This window comes from Cibotium barometz, chromosome 4 (assembly GCF_041138505.1).
Source record: "Cibotium barometz isolate CiBa-2024 chromosome 4, ASM4113850v1, whole genome shotgun sequence".
Lineage (NCBI taxonomy): Eukaryota > Viridiplantae > Streptophyta > Polypodiopsida > Cyatheales > Cibotiaceae > Cibotium > Cibotium barometz.
Window position 1 is genome coordinate 67,655,754 of NC_141049.1, and position 18,903 is coordinate 67,674,656.

Consider the following 18,903-nt stretch of genomic DNA (forward strand, 5'->3'; position numbering starts at 1 on the left):
AACAGGGCCCTTTTTGTGTCCATCTAATGAGGATGTCATAATTCTGGTGTGTTTCTTCCCAGGTACACAGTCTTGTACTTACTCCTTGTCATTGCCACCATTTCCCAGTATTTATACACAGCAGGATCAAATCCAGGGTAAGTAAATTAAGTTTTCCCATCAAACCTTTGCCAACACCCTTGCACGTGTAGCATGCACGACTCGCTTCCTTTTGGAATGAAAATCATGTGTACAACATTCTTTCTTTGTCTTGATCACCTGTGTGTTAATTCAGTTATGTTGCAGATATGCTGAGGGACGATCAAATAGCAGAAAGCGACATGAAACGTGCAAGGGACATTTCAACTGGGTAACTTGTTAAGACCGTTACATTCGCTGTACTAAAGAACATTCTTATTCAGAGTGGTTCTTAAGTCGATTTGAACATCCAAGTGAATCAAGATAGGGGGAATCAGGGCAAAGACATCATGATGCCAAGTAGGAGGAAGGACCAAGATATAGGGAAATCATGGTACAATGATGGCATTTTAGATATTGATCCGGCTGCTACCTTGAAGGATTGCGGAGTGCATTCTGATAGCAAGTCCCCCCACTTCCTGACCAATGGTGTGTAGTCAAAGGAATAAGCTTGGGACTTCATCTCTTGAAGGTAGAGCAGAGACATGACTTGCTTAAGAGATTAAAGTTTTTTGGTGTGCCAAGTGTAAACATTTGGTCTTTTCAAAGCTAGAGGCTCACCTTGACGAATCTCTTCAATCTTCTTTTACTAGAGAAGGCCAGGGCCTTGCTGGAATTTGTGACTATAGGGAGCTCTTCGATGATCTGGGTCTGTTACTGCTGTTTAGGCTGCTTACAGAAGCTTGATTTGTGGCTCTTCATCGCCTTTGTGTGGAACAAAAGGCCATGTAAGAGAAGCATCTGGTGCAAGAACAGAAAGAGGCTTATCTTAAATTCAGCCTTGAATTGAGTGCATGCACACTAGCATAAAACTCAATTCATGAGTCTGCCATTTCTATCAAGAATTATTGAGATTCTTGCTTTCAAAGGCAACTAGTCTACTTCTTGGCTCAACAAAGCTCCTATGGCGATGCCACTGCATCTGTTTTTCCCACAAAAAATAATTGAGGATCTATCATTTTCAACACTGGAGCAATGGGTATTGCTCATTTTAATCTTTTCAAGCTTTCTTGTTGTTTGTTTATTGAGACATAGATAATGATTATTTGTAATGATTTCTTCGAAGGAGCAGCTATCTTTGTGTGACATGCGGACGCTCTGGGAATCTTCTTTTAGCCCTAAGCACTCCACAAGAACTCTTGATGCAAGAACAATCAAGATAGATTGAGAATAGGGAGAGAGAAGTGCTGTTATTTCAGTATATTTCTATAGTACAAAAAGGTACATATATTCTGTGGCATTTGGCCTTCCAAAAAGGAGAAGGAGACCTAAAACCTAATCTAGACCTCAAGGGTCCTATCCAAGATCTGACTCTTAAGTCGGAGAGAGATAAATCACTATGAACCATGATGTGCCTTCTATAGGCCCTTGGCAACCAGACCTTCTGGCCATTTACTGTCGGCGAGCTCCAATGGAGAATAAAAACACATAAACATTGTTGACCTTGTTGGAGGTGGCAATTCTCGTAGCTACTCTCGGGTTATTGCATGACTAGAAGTTGTGGTGGATTATCCCATATGCAAGAGCATGGGAAGTCGAAGAGCCATATATAGGGTGTGGTGGCACCTTGTTATAGATCTCTCCTCGAGCCGGGTTCTTGGGGGGGAGCAATGGCTAGAAGATGGGAGCCTAGCCACCGATGTTGCTTAATGCATAGGGTGGTGTGCGTGCTGTTGCTGCGTGACTTTGACATGGTATTAGAGCTCGGCCTGGGTGGTCTTGGGCGGTCCTAATCTCTGTTTGATCGAGGTGCTCAAATTGAAGGAGGGTGCTGGAGGTGGCAATTCTCGTAGCTACTCTCGGTTTATCGCATGACTAGAAGTTGTGGTGGATTATCCCATATGCAAGAGCATGGGAAGTCCAAGAGCCATATATAGGGTGTGGTGGCACCTTGTCATAGATATCTCCTCCGGTCAGGTTTTTGGGGAGGAGCAACGGCTAGGAGATGGGAGCCCAGCCACCAATGTTGCTCAGTGTCCTAGGGTGGTGTGCGTGCTGCTGTTGCGTGACTTTGACAGACCTAAGGTAAACCTTTGCAATGCTTGGCCGACTTCAACCGTGTCCAACTTGAGCCTATCTGAGCCTGACTTAGTGCCCTAAACCTAATGTTTATCTGTTGCAAATCGGGGATCAGCTTTGGATGAGCCACGTCCATGTGTGTGCACATGACATCCCCTCTTGCTAAACTTGATGGACGGGAGTCCAACCTTTGACCTTGGATGATTGGCATCATCCATTTGTCTCCACACATGGATCGCAAACTTGTCATCCTTCCCTTCCTGACAACCTTTTCATTGAAAACCTTGCCCTGTCTCTGATTCCACTCTCCAAATCTGATATAGAGATCCAAATCTGATGTAGAGATCTGTGCCTCTGTTCCACTTTGTCCCCTTGCCTTCTTGTCCTATCATTGAATAGACCATAATAACCTTTGCTACTGTTGGCTTTTGACCTTAGAGAACATATTGCCCTTAGTCCCAATGTCACATACATGAGTATTTTGCTGTATTATTTCAATACTCTCCCTCAACAAAATATTCTTGACTTTATTGATGGCAATGCTAGTCCTAGTTACTGTTTATAATGCTGGTTATAATGACCATCCTAGAATCGCAGGTCACCTAGCGCTTCACTCGTAGGCCGTTTCTTTAGTTCCTCATCCACCGTATCGGAAGCTCACCATTTAAATCAAACCGAGGCTGGTCAAGACGTCGGTCGACCTTGCTATGCGAGTCGCCCTCCGTTGACTCTCCGTCAGCTGTTGCAACTTTATCAGTTAGGTCTCCATAACCTCATTCACAAGACGGTCAAAATGCTTCCCCAGCATTATTGACATAAAACAGTCGTATAAAAATAGGTCATAAATACAGTTTCTATAACGAACTCTCGTCTTTCCACATTGTTCCACATCAATCCACATTATTTAATCCACATCCAATGCATATGTATTCCCATTCTCATCCAATCACATCATTTTTCATCTCATCACATCTTTCCTCATTTATCCTCGTCACATCTCATCCACTCGCATCTACCCATATTCACATCTCATCACACCTCATTCATTCACATCTCATCCATTCATAACTACACCGATCCACATCACATCACATCACATCCATTTCACCTCACATCTCATTCATTCACATCTATCCCGATTCACATCCCATCACATCTCATTCATTCACATCACATCTCATTCATTCACATCTATCCCGTTTCACATCACATCACATCACATTCATTCACATCACATATCATCCATTCACATCTATCCCAATTTTCATCACATCCATTTCACATCACATCTCATTCATTCACATCCCGATTCACATCACATCACATCTCATCCATTCACATCCCGATTCACATGACATCACATCTCATTCATTTACATCCTGATTCACGTGCGTAGATCTTATTTCTAGTAGGTTTACAACGCTTGTTATGATGAGAGATGATAGTCCTAGTTATGATTACAACAAGTTTAGAATAGAGAGGTGACTTAACAGGTCGGGCATGTTCTAGCTGGTCTAGAAAGCCCACCCGTCTTTAACAAAATTAGCCTTGGTTGAGACCTCTGCTTCAGGTTTTTTTGCCTCTTCTTCACTTGAATCTGCTTCTTCTGCAAGAAAAGCCTTCTAAGCTTTGTTTCTAAAGAAAGAATCTTTCTCTTCATGATCGGGCTTACCAAAGAAGTTACATGACTTCTTAGGAAAAACCTTCCTCTGATAAGAATCTCCTCTGTTGAAGCAAGCTCCTTCGGTAATCCTTGGCCTTTGTTTGACGTTATTGTCTTCATTTAGTAAAGATGCTTCCACATCTACTAGCTTTGGGGCTTGGAAGTTTGTGCGTGTGAGAAATCAGTGCTAGTGCTGTAAATCCGAAAATAAAGGATAAAATAGCCTATATGTGTAGAGAGTAGACTGCAAATGATCAAGAACCTGAATATGAATGAAAGTACAGCACGAGGGAGGCCTGTGAGTGCTAGTATGTACAAGTCAGGGCTGAAATCAGAGATGAAATGATGTGGGAATGAGGCATCTATTTATATAGGCTCATGAGCTGGTCAGCCAGGTCCTACAAGCCGACCTAGACAAAAATCCATAAAATGCTGAAAAAGGCTAAAAAAGGCACCTAAAAATGGTGCAAAAATAGCAGATAAAATATGCAGTGCATGGCCTCATAAATGGGCTAGATACAAGCATGCAGGGAGTTCATCTGGGGATGAACAATATTTCCAACACCTCCTCTTTCTTCAGCGCGAGATTAGCGGACCAACGCCGATTTGTTGAAGTAAGACCTCCAAAGAAGCACGAGGGAGCGGTTTGGTGAAGAGGTCTGCAAGATTGTCCTTGGTAGAACAATACACCAAGCGAAGAAGACCAAGTTCGATCTAGTCTTGAACAAAATGATTATGTATTTCAATATGTTTGGATTGACCATGAATCACCGGGTTTTGTGCCAAAGCAATAGCACTCTGGGAGTTCGAGAAAATTGTGATAGAAGCATAGTTGTTACGTGGCGTGCCTCTAACCGTTAGAGGCGTATGAGTCTTCCGAGGCGTCTGGGCATAGTTGAAATTTTGTTTTGACCGTTTCTAGATTCTGCCCGTTTCTGTTCGTTTGGGATTTGCCTGTTTCTGTCCGTTTTTGTCTGTTTGAGTCTCTAGACGGGGGCTCTAAGGGCCCCTCTAAGCTCTCAAGACTCAGACGCACTCTCTCTCTCGTCTCTCCCTCTCATACACGAGAGACATGGATATCGCCTACACAGCCTCTTCCACCGAGATCACTTCATGAGTATCACTGATGATGGATTTATAGAGAGGCCTAGATACATGGAGGGCTTTTTACCACACGGCTCCCGAGTAGCTATTGGTCAGCTTAGAGTCTCATCACATCGATTGGAGATCGAGAATGACAGAGCAGCACGGATCCCCCGAGAGGAGAGGGTATGTAGATTGTGCAGAGAGGAGGTGGAGAGAGGAGCATTATGTATGCAGATGCAGAGCATATACAGCCATCAGAGAGAGATATCCCATTTTATTTAGAGAGCCACATCCCCTACGCCAGCTCTTTGAGGCAGCAGACTAGCACATACTGGGGAGATTCATTCTAGACATACAGCGTCACAGAGAGATCATTATAGGCTCAGACAGCTCCAGAGGGGGGACGACAGACACATTACTACATTTTTTCAGAGATCCACCCCACTCCCAACCCCTACACAGCAGGGAATTACTCCCCAGAGAGCAGACACTCAGAGCCCGCAGGAGACAGAGAACACCTGGCTTTCGGACACCACGCCTCTACCAGAGAGAGATGACAGAGATCAGAGCTCAGTTTCACAGAGAGGGTGTGGAGCGACTGGCTCGCTTCAGAGCAGACCCAGGCATGTTCTTCAGGGAGCTGTGGACACCCTCTTCGTTGATGTATACCATTTTATACCCCCAGTATGGTACAGGATGGAGCTAGCTAGGTTGCATATCATGATTGTATACTCCATGCATATAGCTTTGCATTCTCCTAGTAGTAGAGCTCCATCCCCTCCCCCACTCATTGTACTTATTGCACACCCAGATTCAGCTTTTTAGTTCAGTTCTTTTTCATTTTGTTGGGATGACAGAAGATACCCCACACAGGTACACTGATTTGTCTCATAGGCCGAGTTCGGTCTTTTGGAAGACGTTAATAAAATCTTTCTTTCTTTCTTTCTTTCTCTCTCTCTCCCTCCCTTAAGGCTTAAACCTTGCTCATGGCAACCCCTCTCTCACACACTCTCTCACTCTCTCTCCCCCCCTCATACACAATGAGGTGACACCCTTGCTCTCCCTTGGGCCTCCCTCAAGGCTCTCTCTCACACACACTCTCTCTCTCTCTCTCTCTATATATATATATATATATATATATATATATATGTGAGGCGTGGGATTTTTGAGATTTCTATCCGGCCTCACATGGTGCTCTCGAGGTATGCGTGGACGCCTCGAATTCTTTGCATCTATATGGGATTACCTTGAGGTGGAGTAATGTGGCCTAGCCCGACCTCTCCTACCTTCGTTTAGATACAAGACGGCATGTGGGCAAGGGATCCCACGCCTCGGATACCCGCAAGTCATTTTCTCTCATCACTCTTGTGATCCCATTGTAATCTCGTCGTGTGTCGGCATTTTATCAATACAAGTTTTGGGTTCGCATTTGGGTGACACCGTTTTCCATTGCTGTTTGTAAGTTTTTGGTCATAACTCCTTCATACAGAGTGCGTTTTCGAAGTTCTAGTACTCAAAACGACCGGCTCGTCGTCCTCTTCGAGACAAGCTATAGGTCTTGGTGTGCAACATTCAGCAAGTACTCTCTGTTTTCACTTTTGTACTGGATTTTCTAGTCCCGAGCGGGAACTCGCGCTGAGAACGCGACCCGAGATCACCGCTCCGTGACACTCTCTTTTATATATATATATATATATAAAAGATGCCGCTAACACGCCTCTAACGTCTCTAAAAAATACGAGTCTTTTGAGGCGCATACCATACCCGCCTTGTACCAAATGCCTCTGACGCCTCTAACAACCCTGGACAGGAGAATCTTGTGCATAGCATAAATGTTCCAGAATTTGATGAATCCACAAAGCTTTAGTCGTGGAGAGAAGGTAGGACTTATACTCAGCCTCAGTAGATGATGTAACAACAATCCTCTGTTTCTGAGACTTCCAAGAAACCATTCCAGATCCAAGTAGAAAACAATATCAAGAAGTAGATCGTCGAGAATCAACACAACCAGCCCAATCAGCATCCGTGAATCCCACCAAATTAAAACCACTGGAATAAGTGATACCATAACTCAATGTGCCATGAAGATACCGAAGAACCTGCAAAGCAACTTGCTAGTGAGACCGTTGAGCCGCAGAGGAGAACTGGTTGAGAATACTCAAGGCATAAGAGATATCCGAACGAGTGTTGTTGAGGTAGATTAATGAATCAACCAACTTTGTTGGTACTTAGTAGAATCAACCAATTGTGCTGGTACTCAGTAGAATCAAGCAAAGGAGAATCATCTTCCTTTGAAAGCTTGGAACTAGGATCCATGGGACAAGAGAGAGCAGAGTACAATTTGTCAAACCATAAAGAGAAAGCAATTTGCGCACGTACTTCTCTTGAGAAAAAAAAATGCAATCATCGCGCTGCCATACTTTAAGTCCAAGAAAGTAATGAACTAATCCAAGATCAGTCATCTCAAACTGTTGTGAAAGCTGAGACTGAACATGAGTGACCAATTGAGAAGCAAATCTTGTAAGGATGAGATCATCCACATATAGCACAACGATACAAATGTCACCATCAGAGAGAGACATAAAGGTTTGAATCTTGATAAGCTCTCTCAAAGCCAAGTGAAATCAAGAAGGCGTCAATCTTTTGATACCAAGCATGGGGTGCTTGTTTGAGACCATATAGAGCCTTCCGCAATAAATAAACATGATATGTGTGTCCTTGAATCTTAAATCCTGGAGGTTTCTCAACATATACCTCCTCGTCTAAACCCGTTGTTCAAAAAAGTAGATTTAACGTCCATCTGAAAGACAGGCCATCCAAAATGAGCAGCCAAGGCTAAATCAATCCGAATGGTGGTATACCTGGCTCACTAACCCTTGGCCACGTGTGTGAATTATTTCATTGTTTCTTCCAGTGGTTTAATTGTAGGGTGGACCATGACATGGGGTGGAGCTGGAGCTCACCAAGACTTAGTTGGGAAAGGATTGATCACCCTGACTTGGCTGTAAAATTCTCAAGGAAATTTTATATGGTGTGTATCCTAGTGATATGGGACGCCACTGCTCTTAATCCTGTGCAGCAACCTTCAAGAGAGAGAGAAAGAGAGTAGCCATCATTAGGGTAGCTTGTAACGGTGGTAGAGGCTAGTGTGCAGCAAGAGATTCTCCATTAATGAAGAGAGGGCTCCAATTTATAGATTTGGGCCTCCAATGAGCTAAAATGGCAAGAGAAGCTACAATGACAAGAAAAGAGCCACACAATAGCTGAAGTGACAAGTGTGAGGCCACTTGTCTCACTTTGATCCACTTTCTAACGAGTGTCAGGCCACTTGTCTCACTTTGGTCCACTTTCTTGCCACATGTCCCAATCTAAGAGATGGGTCCTTCCATAAACCTTATCTGTAAAAATATGTCCACTTTTGGAAGGCCAACAGTTGTACAAATAAAGACATCTTTTTGTACCATATCAATATACTGAATACATAGTTCATCACTCTCTTCTTTGTGCTGTCTATTCATTAGTGTTCCTAATCAGTAGGCTTAGTGTTGGATCAAGTACAACAAGGCTTCCGCATGCAACATTGGTATAAGAGCATTCTGGCACTAAGCACTAAGTTGTCCCAAGGAAGGTGCAGAGATAGAAGAATGCAGCCAGGGTTGCACTTATGAGGTGGTCTGCAGCAGGCAAAGCCAGAGGAAAGCATTCCTTGGGAGTTGTGTGCTCAAAGGAGCATACCATTGGCTCTCACATCAGTTCCAAAGGTGGAGCATTAGGCAGGATCATTCTCAGCAACAGACCATAGTTGTGTTAAGGGAAAGGGATTGCATGCATGGAGACAAAATGGAACAGATTCACACTAGACTTGGAGTGGAATCAGAGGAATGACAGGGTTTTTAGTCAAAGTGTCAGAAGTCAAGCAACATAGTCAATAGTCTAGGGAGGAAAGGATGACAGGTTTCCAACCCATCATCGAGTTTAGCAGGAGGGAATGTTACGTGCACACATGTGGACTTCTCTAGTCTCCTAGCTAATACCTAAGTAGGCAGTAGATTTAGATTAGATTTAGGTGTTGACAGGTAGAGAAGAGGCCCATTTTTTTTGTGTCCAGTTGGCAGCCAGGACATCTGGCATCATACAGACCAAGTCGGCAACATTTAATGAGCATTAAATATTATTTAGGCTTCTCCTCTGCTACCCGACACAATAGTCGGGTAGGGGAAGGGGCAGCCTAGGAGCTTGTAAATAGAAAGTCTCTGTCAGTCATAGCATTTGATCCCCACTCTTGGGGCAGGTCATGGTCAGTCCTTAGGCAGTCTTTGATCAAGCATTTAGTCGTCTTTTGGAAGGCCCAAGGCCACAACAGTTGTCCAGATAAAGACATCTTTTTATACCATATCAATATACTGAATACATAGTTCATCTCTCTCTTCTCTCTGCTGTCTATTCATTAGTGTTCCTAATCAGTAGGCTTAGGGCTGGATCAAGTACATCAAGGCTTCCGCATGCAACAGTGGGACTCATTACATTTTAGTTTTTTCTTGTTTATCCAACTCTGACCTTTACGTTAGGATGGATTTGGATTGGTAAGCAAGTTACCCATAGTGATCTTGTCATTCTAGTAGCATAGATTCACTATAGGGGTTCCACACTGGCTTAGGTAAGGGCCGCGGAACTTATGCGGATGCTCTGTTGGGATATACAAATTCGAGGTTTACCTTACAATGGATTGTCTCCTACTTGGATTCACAAGGACATGAATCTAATAGAAGGGGGAGATAATGTTACATCCCTAAGTGGGCCTTGGCCAGTGTTAACCAGGGGTTAGGATGTCATATGCAAGCATTGCCCATGTACATTCTCAGAGCTAGTCCAGAAGGGGCAGCCAAGAAAAAGAGATTAGAGCTAGGATTTTGAGCACAAGGTGCAGGCCAGTGTGGGCTTGGAGCAAGGCTTGGAAAGCATGAAGATAAGAGCCTGTCGGCTGTACCAGAGCATGTCGGCTGTAGCAGGCGATGCAGTTCATGAAGAGGCGCAGCCCGACCAGCGTGTATTAGAGCCCAAGCACCAGTCGGCTGGTCTGACAGCAGTCGGCCAGCTCCTTCAATATTCCAAGAGGCCTATATAAGGCATAGGGTGCTCATTGTGTTGGGTATTCTCTCCCTTATGGAGTGGATCAAGTTCAGGACAGATTTTGGTGTTTATCACCTGTATAAGGCAGCCTATGGCTGTAGTGGAGGTACCTTTTTGTACCATATGAATATACTGAAGTTCCAGCCATATCTCTCTCTCTCTCTCTACTCTCTTCATGTCTGCGTTTTGCATCAGCTTGTTTCCAGTGGTGTTTAGGGCTGAAAGAAGACCCCCAGAGCTTCTGCGTGTTACATAGGATAACCCAAGGTTAAGGGGATGTGCTAATCCAAGGTAAGGGTTAGGGCTAAGCCGGGCGTAGGGACCGATAGGACCCGCCCAAGGGCTAAGGGCTAGCAAGGACAAGGTCTAGATTAGCCTAGACTCAACAAAAAGCTAACTAGAGGCTTATAATGGCTAAAAGCTTATAATAAAAGCAGTGGGTGGAATATCGTGGTTATTATTATATAAGTGAGTTTGGGCTCACATATGGTTATTATGAGGTAGAGTTTGGGCTCACTTATGTTTATTATGAGGTATCCATGCCAAGAGGGAGGTCTCCAAGGCGTGCAGGACCTTAGGGCCATAGTAGCTACAAGTAGGCAAGTGGTCTGGTGGTATGGGACGCTAGGGCACGTTGTCGGGGTTTGTTTGACTCACAAAAATCTGGCCTCAGGCTTGGGGGTGGTTCCGGAAGGGAGCCTATGTCTGGGAGGAGAGTTGCTTGCCACAATCTATCGCGGTCATCGATCTAGGGCTCGATGTGGGTTATCCTAACCCTTTAGGTTTGCCAGGTATGTGGTCCTAACATATTGAGCCGTGGACTGCTGCTAGCAGCTTGGTGATCTCCTTTGCATGATTGTTTTTGTCTTCAAGTCTGAGAGATGGTGCTGATGAAATGCAAGCACTCCCTGTATAGGAGGTGATAGGCTGCGTTAAGCTGGTTGAGCAGCCCTATGCATCCATGACCTTAATGAGATCTATTAAAATATTGTAAAGTTTGCGTTTATCTTCCAATAGGCCTCGCTGACCAGCCCACGATGGGTTTGGGCACTTGCCATGTGTGAAACGGACTACTCATGGCGGCCCAAACTGGCCATACCCTGTCTGCTCTTGCCCGATGCCCAAACCACACAGTGCTTTGCCTTGTGTGCTGCCAGGGCATTGGGGTATTCAGCCTTGCATCTGCCCTAGTTGTTCTAGACACGACTCGACTCTGGTCCGGTGCCAGGCTCTTGGTCCAATAAGCTGCCTGGACCCTTGTGCAAAGCATAATCCAAGGGGGTTGCAACCGAACGCACGTCTTGACACCTCCTATGAGCTAGACCTGATGGGGGCGACTGGTGAGACCTGTCCCTGGACTAGGGTCCACAACATGCTCAATGCTCATCCAAAAGATAACTCTGGAGTCTGCAGCATACTTGTTTACAGTTATGTTTATGTGGCACCCTAGTACAGCAGGTACAGCCCAAATATGCGTTCTTTGTTCTGAGCTCAAAGCCCTGTTGGTGCTAGCTCGGCCCAAATTCGTGGCTCTTGCTCCTGAGCAGGCTGTTGGGTCTCGTTGCGGTTGGCATGCCTTCGATCTCATGTTTGGCACTCCTCCAGATTTCTTTTGCCCAACTGCAGCTCGGCTGCCTGCTGCTCTATGAAGAATCCAGATGTTGCTGCTGCATCATGTGCATAATCATCTTGCACATCTCAGGCAGGGCTGGCAGTAATGGCAGCTGGAAATGAGAGAAACCTTGGTATTAATGGGCTGTCCTCTTTCAACCGTTACCTTTGAGGCTGATAAATCTGCGGTCTTTGAAAAAAGAACATGTATCTTTTACCTGCTACAAAGCTGGACAGCAGTATCATGCGTGGCATTGTCCAAGTTTTGAAATAGGTTGTTTTGTGTTGTGATTAGTTGGTAGCACTGAGGTTTTGAATCATGCAAATATTGGTTACGTCTCAAACTTTTTAGTTAAGTTGTTTACATTGTAGGGTTTTTGGAATCAGACTCTTGGTTAAGCTTTTTAAATGTGTGTTTATGGATCAACCCAGGACTCGTCTTGAGAGTTTCACTCTTGAGAGTTATGGATTAGTTTTCAATGCAAACGAGGCGCTGATTTGAACAGTTGTTTACCTGCTAGTCAGGTCATTGAGGATGGAAAGAGCCCGAGCAGTTACTGGGTACAGTTCAAACACAAGGCTGACTCTTTGGCTTGGTTCAGGCAGCAGTTCAAGGCAAGTGTTGTGTTTCGGACTTTTGTGGTTATTGCTGAATTGATTTTTAGTAAACAGAAGTTTCTTGTGGGCAAGGTGGTGCCATATTGGTGCTTGAGGTTTTTAAGATGATGTCTGGACCAGAAGAGGCTTTGGTTTCTTTTTGTAGTTCAATTCATGTTTGTTTCTCCAGCCTAACATGTTTGTCTGATGTAACTCAGTTTAGTGCCCTTCTTCTTCTTGGATGAAGAAAGATACCTCCAAGAAGAAAGATACCGCTTTCAAATGGAGCTCATTTTGATTGTTGCAAATGATTGCTCTTGTTAAAGGCACCTTTCTCTCTTTTTTTGTTTGCCTGTCTCTTTTTTTATTAGAGAGGTCGTGCTGAGTGCAGAAGTTCTGTAAGGCATCCTCTGAAGCCCCTCGGCTGAATGTGAAAGGAGGATGATGTCATCTGCATAAAGTAGTAGGGGGATCAGTATGCCTGCCATGTGGGACCAGCCCCACCTAATCTGTCAATGAAGCTTGGGATCTCATCAATGTAGAGGCCAAAAAGAGTGGGTGATAGATAGATAGATAGATAGATAGATAGATATTAACGTCTCCTAAAGGCCGAAATGGCCCATGAGACCAAAACAAGGTACAACTGATGATGATGATGTCTCATCATAACAAATCTGAAAGAAAGAATGAAAATAGTAACATCCTAAGAGAGCTAAGAGCTGAAAGCTGAACCGCTGAACTCCTCCGGTGGTCGGCAGTGATGGCTCGAATTTGCCGATGGTGAGGGAGTCGTGGATGCGATCCTCGTGGTCGTGGGTATCTCGTTCTACACATGGCAATGCCATTGCTAGTGTGTGTGTGAGAGAGAGAGAGAGAGAGAGAGAGAGTTATATTAACGTCTTTAAAAGACCCAAAGGGTGTATGAGACCAAGATGATGTATACATAGTGCCCTCGAAATCTCGTCATGGATGAAAAAAGAAAAAGCAACAGTAAACTAAAACTGAAAACTGAAAGCTAAGATCTTAGACTTCGAGATTATACAAGATGAAAAATCTAGATCCTACTATGCCACTAAAGGAATCATTGAGTCCTCTACTGGCCGACAGCAGTCGGGTGGCTGCAAGAGCAAGCCATGAGCCTATAAATAGCAAGCAAGTGTTCAATCTCATCATAGTCTCCATAATATCCCCGAAACATGAAGCCACAATAAAGCTGATCATAATGCTAGAAAACTCCATTGGATTCACAAATTTGAGAATGCTTCAAACAATTCATCCTTGAGGTAAAAAATTGTACACTATAACCAAGGAATGCGCACAATCACCTCTATTATGTCATTGTGTGGACATAACATGGCTAGTGTTAGAGGCTAGTCGTAAGTTCTTATAGTAGTGTGAACTGATCAAGTGGCCATATAGCTGGGATTATGACTTATTTGTGAGCAGTTCCAGATGTGGAGCTCTACCTTGGGATTGGGGCATCTCAGAGGTCCCAGCTAATGGTTAGCCCACTGGTGAGCAGTGCCAGTGACAGTCGAGATGGCTGAGGCTGTGTGGTATGGGACACGCATGTTTTGTGGACACGTGCTTGCTAGGGTTGTGCCAGTGTCTAGCTTGATGGTTTGCTTACCACTGTGTGTGGTTTGGAGTCTAAGGTTGGGTGTGTTGTTTTGTGATCTTATGATGATATGCAACAATTCCGAGTAATGGACGAGCTTCTAGGATGGTGAACAGTGAGAGTCATTCTTGGGCAAGCACACAAGTGGAATCTTATATTGGTGTGTTTCATTTGGTATCAGAGCCCGATTATTGTTTGAAAAAAGTGCTTTCTTATTTCTATGTTTGTGTGCTAAATGGAAGAGGATTGTTTGAGTTGTGTGAGAGAACTGGTTATTCCTTTAACAGAAATGTGGTTAGCCGACGAGAAGATTGGGCATAGTTATAAAAATTTTACCATAGCTCCGCTGCTATTACTGATAAATTTTAATATTTTTGAAAAGATTAAGACTTAGTAATGTAATTATGATAGTATAACTATCTTTTAACCTTAAATCCAATCTATGGATTTAATTCATAAGATTACCATAATTTACTAGTATATAAGTATAAAAATCATTTTCTTAACCTCTAGCTTCACAAGCCGAGAGTTTGATTTGTGAATTGAGAATTTCTCCATGAGAAGCATCAATTGAATAGAGAATTGGTCATAGGAATGACCATTCTTTGGGGGGGAGAGAGATAAACATAAAAAGCATCTTAAATTAAGCATAAATATAAACTTTTCTTAATTATTCATTACAACTATTAAGAAAAGCTTGATTTGCATTATAACCACTTAATTAAAAACTTCTCAAGCTTGAGAGAGTTTGAGAATTGAGAAACATTAAGAATAGTAGAGGAAAACTATAAAATTACACTTTTTCTCTTGTTTTTACTTGCTTCTCTATCATAGAAGAAGCCCCCAACCAATCAATTGGTTAGTGTGTTGAAAGGAAAGCTCCAAGGATGGTTGAAGAGAGACAGAGAGAGGCTCCACTCTCTCCAAAAGTAGAGGATTTTTAAGGGATAATAAAAATATCATTATTTTAGTATAATACTGGCATGGTATAGTTCACAGATTTTGTTACAAAAGACTAAGGATCGATTGAAGGCACTTATTATTAAATACTTATATTATTTGTGTGAGATGTCTTCTGTTGATAGTGTGTTTGCACATAAGCTTTTATTCGCCGCGGGCGTTTGACAGTAACAATTAACCCTTGTAAACTGCTATCTTCGTGATGCTTTTGCTGACTTGATGCCAGTGGTTGCTGGTAGCAGTGTTCATCCTATGCTGGTTATAGTCGATGTTAGCATCGACGTCAATAACCAGAGTCTCACCTTGTTAATCGTTGCCTTGCTGTCATTATCAGCACCCATCGACCACCGTTAACTAGTTTTGTGCCAAGTATTAACCAATGTATGATGTGGCAACCCTGGTACTCCACGTCTACCAGCCGGGTCTCAATTTATTTTCACGTTGGGCGTCAATATTACCATGACTAAATAGCCTAGATAACCCATTAATACAGGTGTTAAATGCTATAATCAGAACCTTTTGACATTTGTAAAGTTTTGGCCACCGAATTTATGTATTATATCTTCCATTATTTTAGCCTACAAAAAATCAGATTCGACTTTGTTTAACAGAGGCTTTCCCTTTAAAACAAAGAACCGTTGAGCACCGGCCCTAACCTCTCTTGACTTGATAGATTCTATGTGGATGAGTGGGCTTGCAGTTGTGAGGGCATGATTGGCATCTTTGTGGGCTCCACTTTCTCTGATCATACTCCGGTTATTTTGTCCTTGGAGGACCCCTGGAGGCAGAATAGGCATGTGAGCACTAGGATTCTGGACAGCCTCATAGAGGACCCTGAGATCTACAGCAAGATAGAGAAGATATGGGTGGGACTGGATTTTATCTTAGGTTCTGCCGCATGCACCTTGGGTGCGGGCCTTGCGAGATGAGCAGCTTTTTACAAGAGGCAGCATAGAGCAGATTGGAGGGATTTCGTGAGTAGGAGAGGAGCATTCGGAGGGGTCTTACTTCTCTCCAGGGTCTTTAGGAGAGTCCCCCTGATAGCCCGTGGATTGAGAGTCAGCTTGCTGCCGCCCGTGCAGAGATAAGATCTATCGAGGAGAGGAGGGTGGAGTACAGATACCATGCCAGAGATTTCTTATGGACCCAGGCCGGAGATAGAGTCACGGTGGACTTCTTTGAGATTGCAGGCCCCCATAGGCGAAGAGATGGTATTCGAAGGTTGTGTGGCCAGGATGAAGCTATTGCTTCTGAACCCCCCCCCCCCAATGTGAGCCATTGCTAGTGATTTTTTATGATCCCTCCTCACGGGTGCCCCATTATCCCCACAGGTGGTGGATGTGTGAGAGAGGGTCTGGCAGCACACGAGAGAGGTGGTTCCCCCCACTCTCCGGACCTTCTTATTGACTCCCTTCACAACAGAGGAGCTGGCGGAGGCATTGACAGCTCTCCCTAGGCTTCCAGTTTTCTTCTTTCTTCGCCATTGGGATCTCATGGAAGGCGGCCTTCGAGGAGCCTTCAATGAGATTATGAATACAAGTGCCGTGCTAGAGAGGCTTTCAAAGGGTTTGATTCACTTGATTCCTAAGGAGGGTGGTGACAGATTGGAGATCCAGCAGTGGAGACCCATCACCCTTTGGGACCGCCTAGAAGATTTTGGCCAAGGCCATCAGCCGGAGACTCAAGCCTTTCCTCCCTGACTTGATCCATGACATTCAGACAGGTTTTGTTTAGGACCGGAGCATTCTGGACAACATCTTCACTTTCTGGGAGGCGACAGCTTCGGCCAGGATGGGACAACAGGACCTCATTGTGCTCCTCCTAGACTTTGAGAAAGCTTATGATAGAGTTGATTGGAGCTTTTTGGAGGGCATGATGTACCAGATGGGGTTCCCAGTGGAGTGGATTCGTGGTGTTTCAAGACTCTACATAGCCTTTCATAGTCAGGTTCTCATTCAGGGAGCTTGAGGTGACAAATTCCCCCTTTCTTGCTCGGTCTGGCAAGGCTGTTCACTGGCACCCTACCTCTTCCTATTTGTTGGAGGCCATGAGTAGTTTTCTCTCAGCTTAAGAGATGGGGCTCCAAGAATTACGTCTCCCCATCCGTACTCAGGAGGACCTGCTGAACTCAGAGTTTGCAGATGACACAGCAACATACCTATCTAGAGATGTGGGGAATCTTCAGAGATTCGTAGAGGCGATTGAGATCTTTTGTCACGCATCAGGAGCATAGATCAATTGGCACAAGTCGTGTGGTTTTTGGGTAGGCTCTACACCCGCCTTGACTTGGCGTCCAGTTGAGGCTTTCTAGTGGATCTGAAGGGGCACTCCAGTCTGCTATTTGGGATGCCCGGTGGGCATCGATATCTCCCTAGAGTAGTAGCTCGCCCCTCGGAAGAAGCTTTTATACTGGAGTTTTGCGAGGCTCTCCTTAGCTGGCCGAGTGGTGGTGGTGAACCAGTTTCTTCTTGCCATCATGTGGTACATTACTTCTTGTTAGGCCTTCTCTTGAGCATTCATTGGCCAGGTACAGCGGTTGATTTGGAACTTCTTGTGGGCCGGCAGTGATGGGAGGCCTACCTAGGCCAAGGTGGCTTGGAGAGTGATCATTCGGCTGCGACATAGAGGGGGTCTAGGCATCATTGACCCCGCCATTTAGAGCCGCGCCTTGCTGGGCAAGTTGATTGTTCGAGGACGTCTTCGAGGTGGTGAGCCTTGGAAGGACTTCCTCTTGGCCCCGATTTCAGCCCATACTTTGAGCCTTGGGGGCCCCTGGCCATAGAGCATTCGATGGATATTCACAGAGATGCGGGCCCATGGATTTAGCACAGCTTTTGAGGACAGATTTGTAGCTAGCCTACTCCGAGCTTGGGACCACCTCGGGCTGGCTCTTCAGCAGTTAGCTTCGGCAGCCCCGGAGGAGTGTGTTCGGCAGCCCCTGAGTTGGAACCCCTTGATCTGTTTAGCCAGTGGCCATATGTTGGGGGCCCAACCTCATGTATCATGGGGAGCGTTGAGTATAGGACCTACCAAGTTCCTTGGAGATTGGCTTGCATTCAAACAGCTTTCCCCGGAGGCTTAGGAGAGAGGCTAGCTGGGATCCAGGGTAGAGACAGACTCAGCCTCGACATCGGCTCTGCTATTCCCCAAGAGTGGCTGACCCCTATCCTAGATTCAACCCTCCCGCAGTGGCTAGGCATGTTTACTAGGCATGATATTCTCTTGGCAGTCCATGGCGTGGATGAGAGCTGTGCTTTGCTCACTTTTTCTATTGGATCCCATGGTAGATTAGAGAGATCAGAGTCTCCTCTAGATGATTTCAGTGGCTGCACGTTAAAGAGGGTGAGGGTGATCGGATTTCAGGCACACGAGTGGCACATTGATCCCCCGCTGGTCCATATGGCCATGGAGAGACTCTGGCGGTTATGGATTTGGGAGAGTTGGCCCCTTATGCGCCTCCAGTGGGACGTGAGGGAGTAGACTTGGCGTGATCCTGCTGACCGGGAGGATACTCTGGATACCCCGTTCTTCGCATACATCGCGTGGATAGGCCACATGATTCAGATGCCCGAGGTTGAGGGCACCCTGGCAGCAGCAAGCTGCAATACACCGATAGTCACAGGGCCTCTCACAACGGTTTCTCTCAGATTTTTGGAAGGGCTATGAGATAGTTTTCGGCCTCGAAAGATCACCCTTTCTTTGGCTGCTGGCACATAGGAGCTTGGCGGTTGGCATGTGGTTGGCCATTTGTAACACGCGGAAGCTCTGGGAGTCTTCTTTCAGCCCTAACACCACTGAGAACATGCTGATGCAAAAACGCAGACAGAAGGGAGAGTAGAGAGAGAGAGAGAGAGATATGGCTGGAAATTCAGTATATTCATATAGTACAAAAAGGTACTCCTAATCTACAGCCATAGGCTGCCTTCATAAAAAGGTGGGAAACATCTAAAATCTGTCCTAATCTAAGACCCAACTCAAAGGAGTTGAATGAATCCTACAACGAGCAACTATGCCTTTATATAGGCTCTTTGGAACATTGAAG

General features: G+C 44.9%; 1 protein-coding gene across 2 annotated transcripts in view; it reads left to right on the forward strand.

Annotated features, from left to right (window-relative positions):
* Window positions 1–18,903, forward strand: part of LOC147639544 (protein S-acyltransferase 10-like) — a 70,366-nt gene that overhangs the window by 806 nt on the left and 50,657 nt on the right. For both annotated transcript variants that reach the window (XM_086792540.1, XM_086792548.1), the window contains exons 3-5: window positions 63–137; window positions 275–349; window positions 12,212–12,301. In XM_086792540.1, coding sequence (XP_086648666.1) covers window positions 63–137; window positions 275–349; window positions 12,212–12,301 — 240 coding nt within the window. The remainder of the gene's footprint in view (window positions 1–62; window positions 138–274; window positions 350–12,211; window positions 12,302–18,903) is intronic.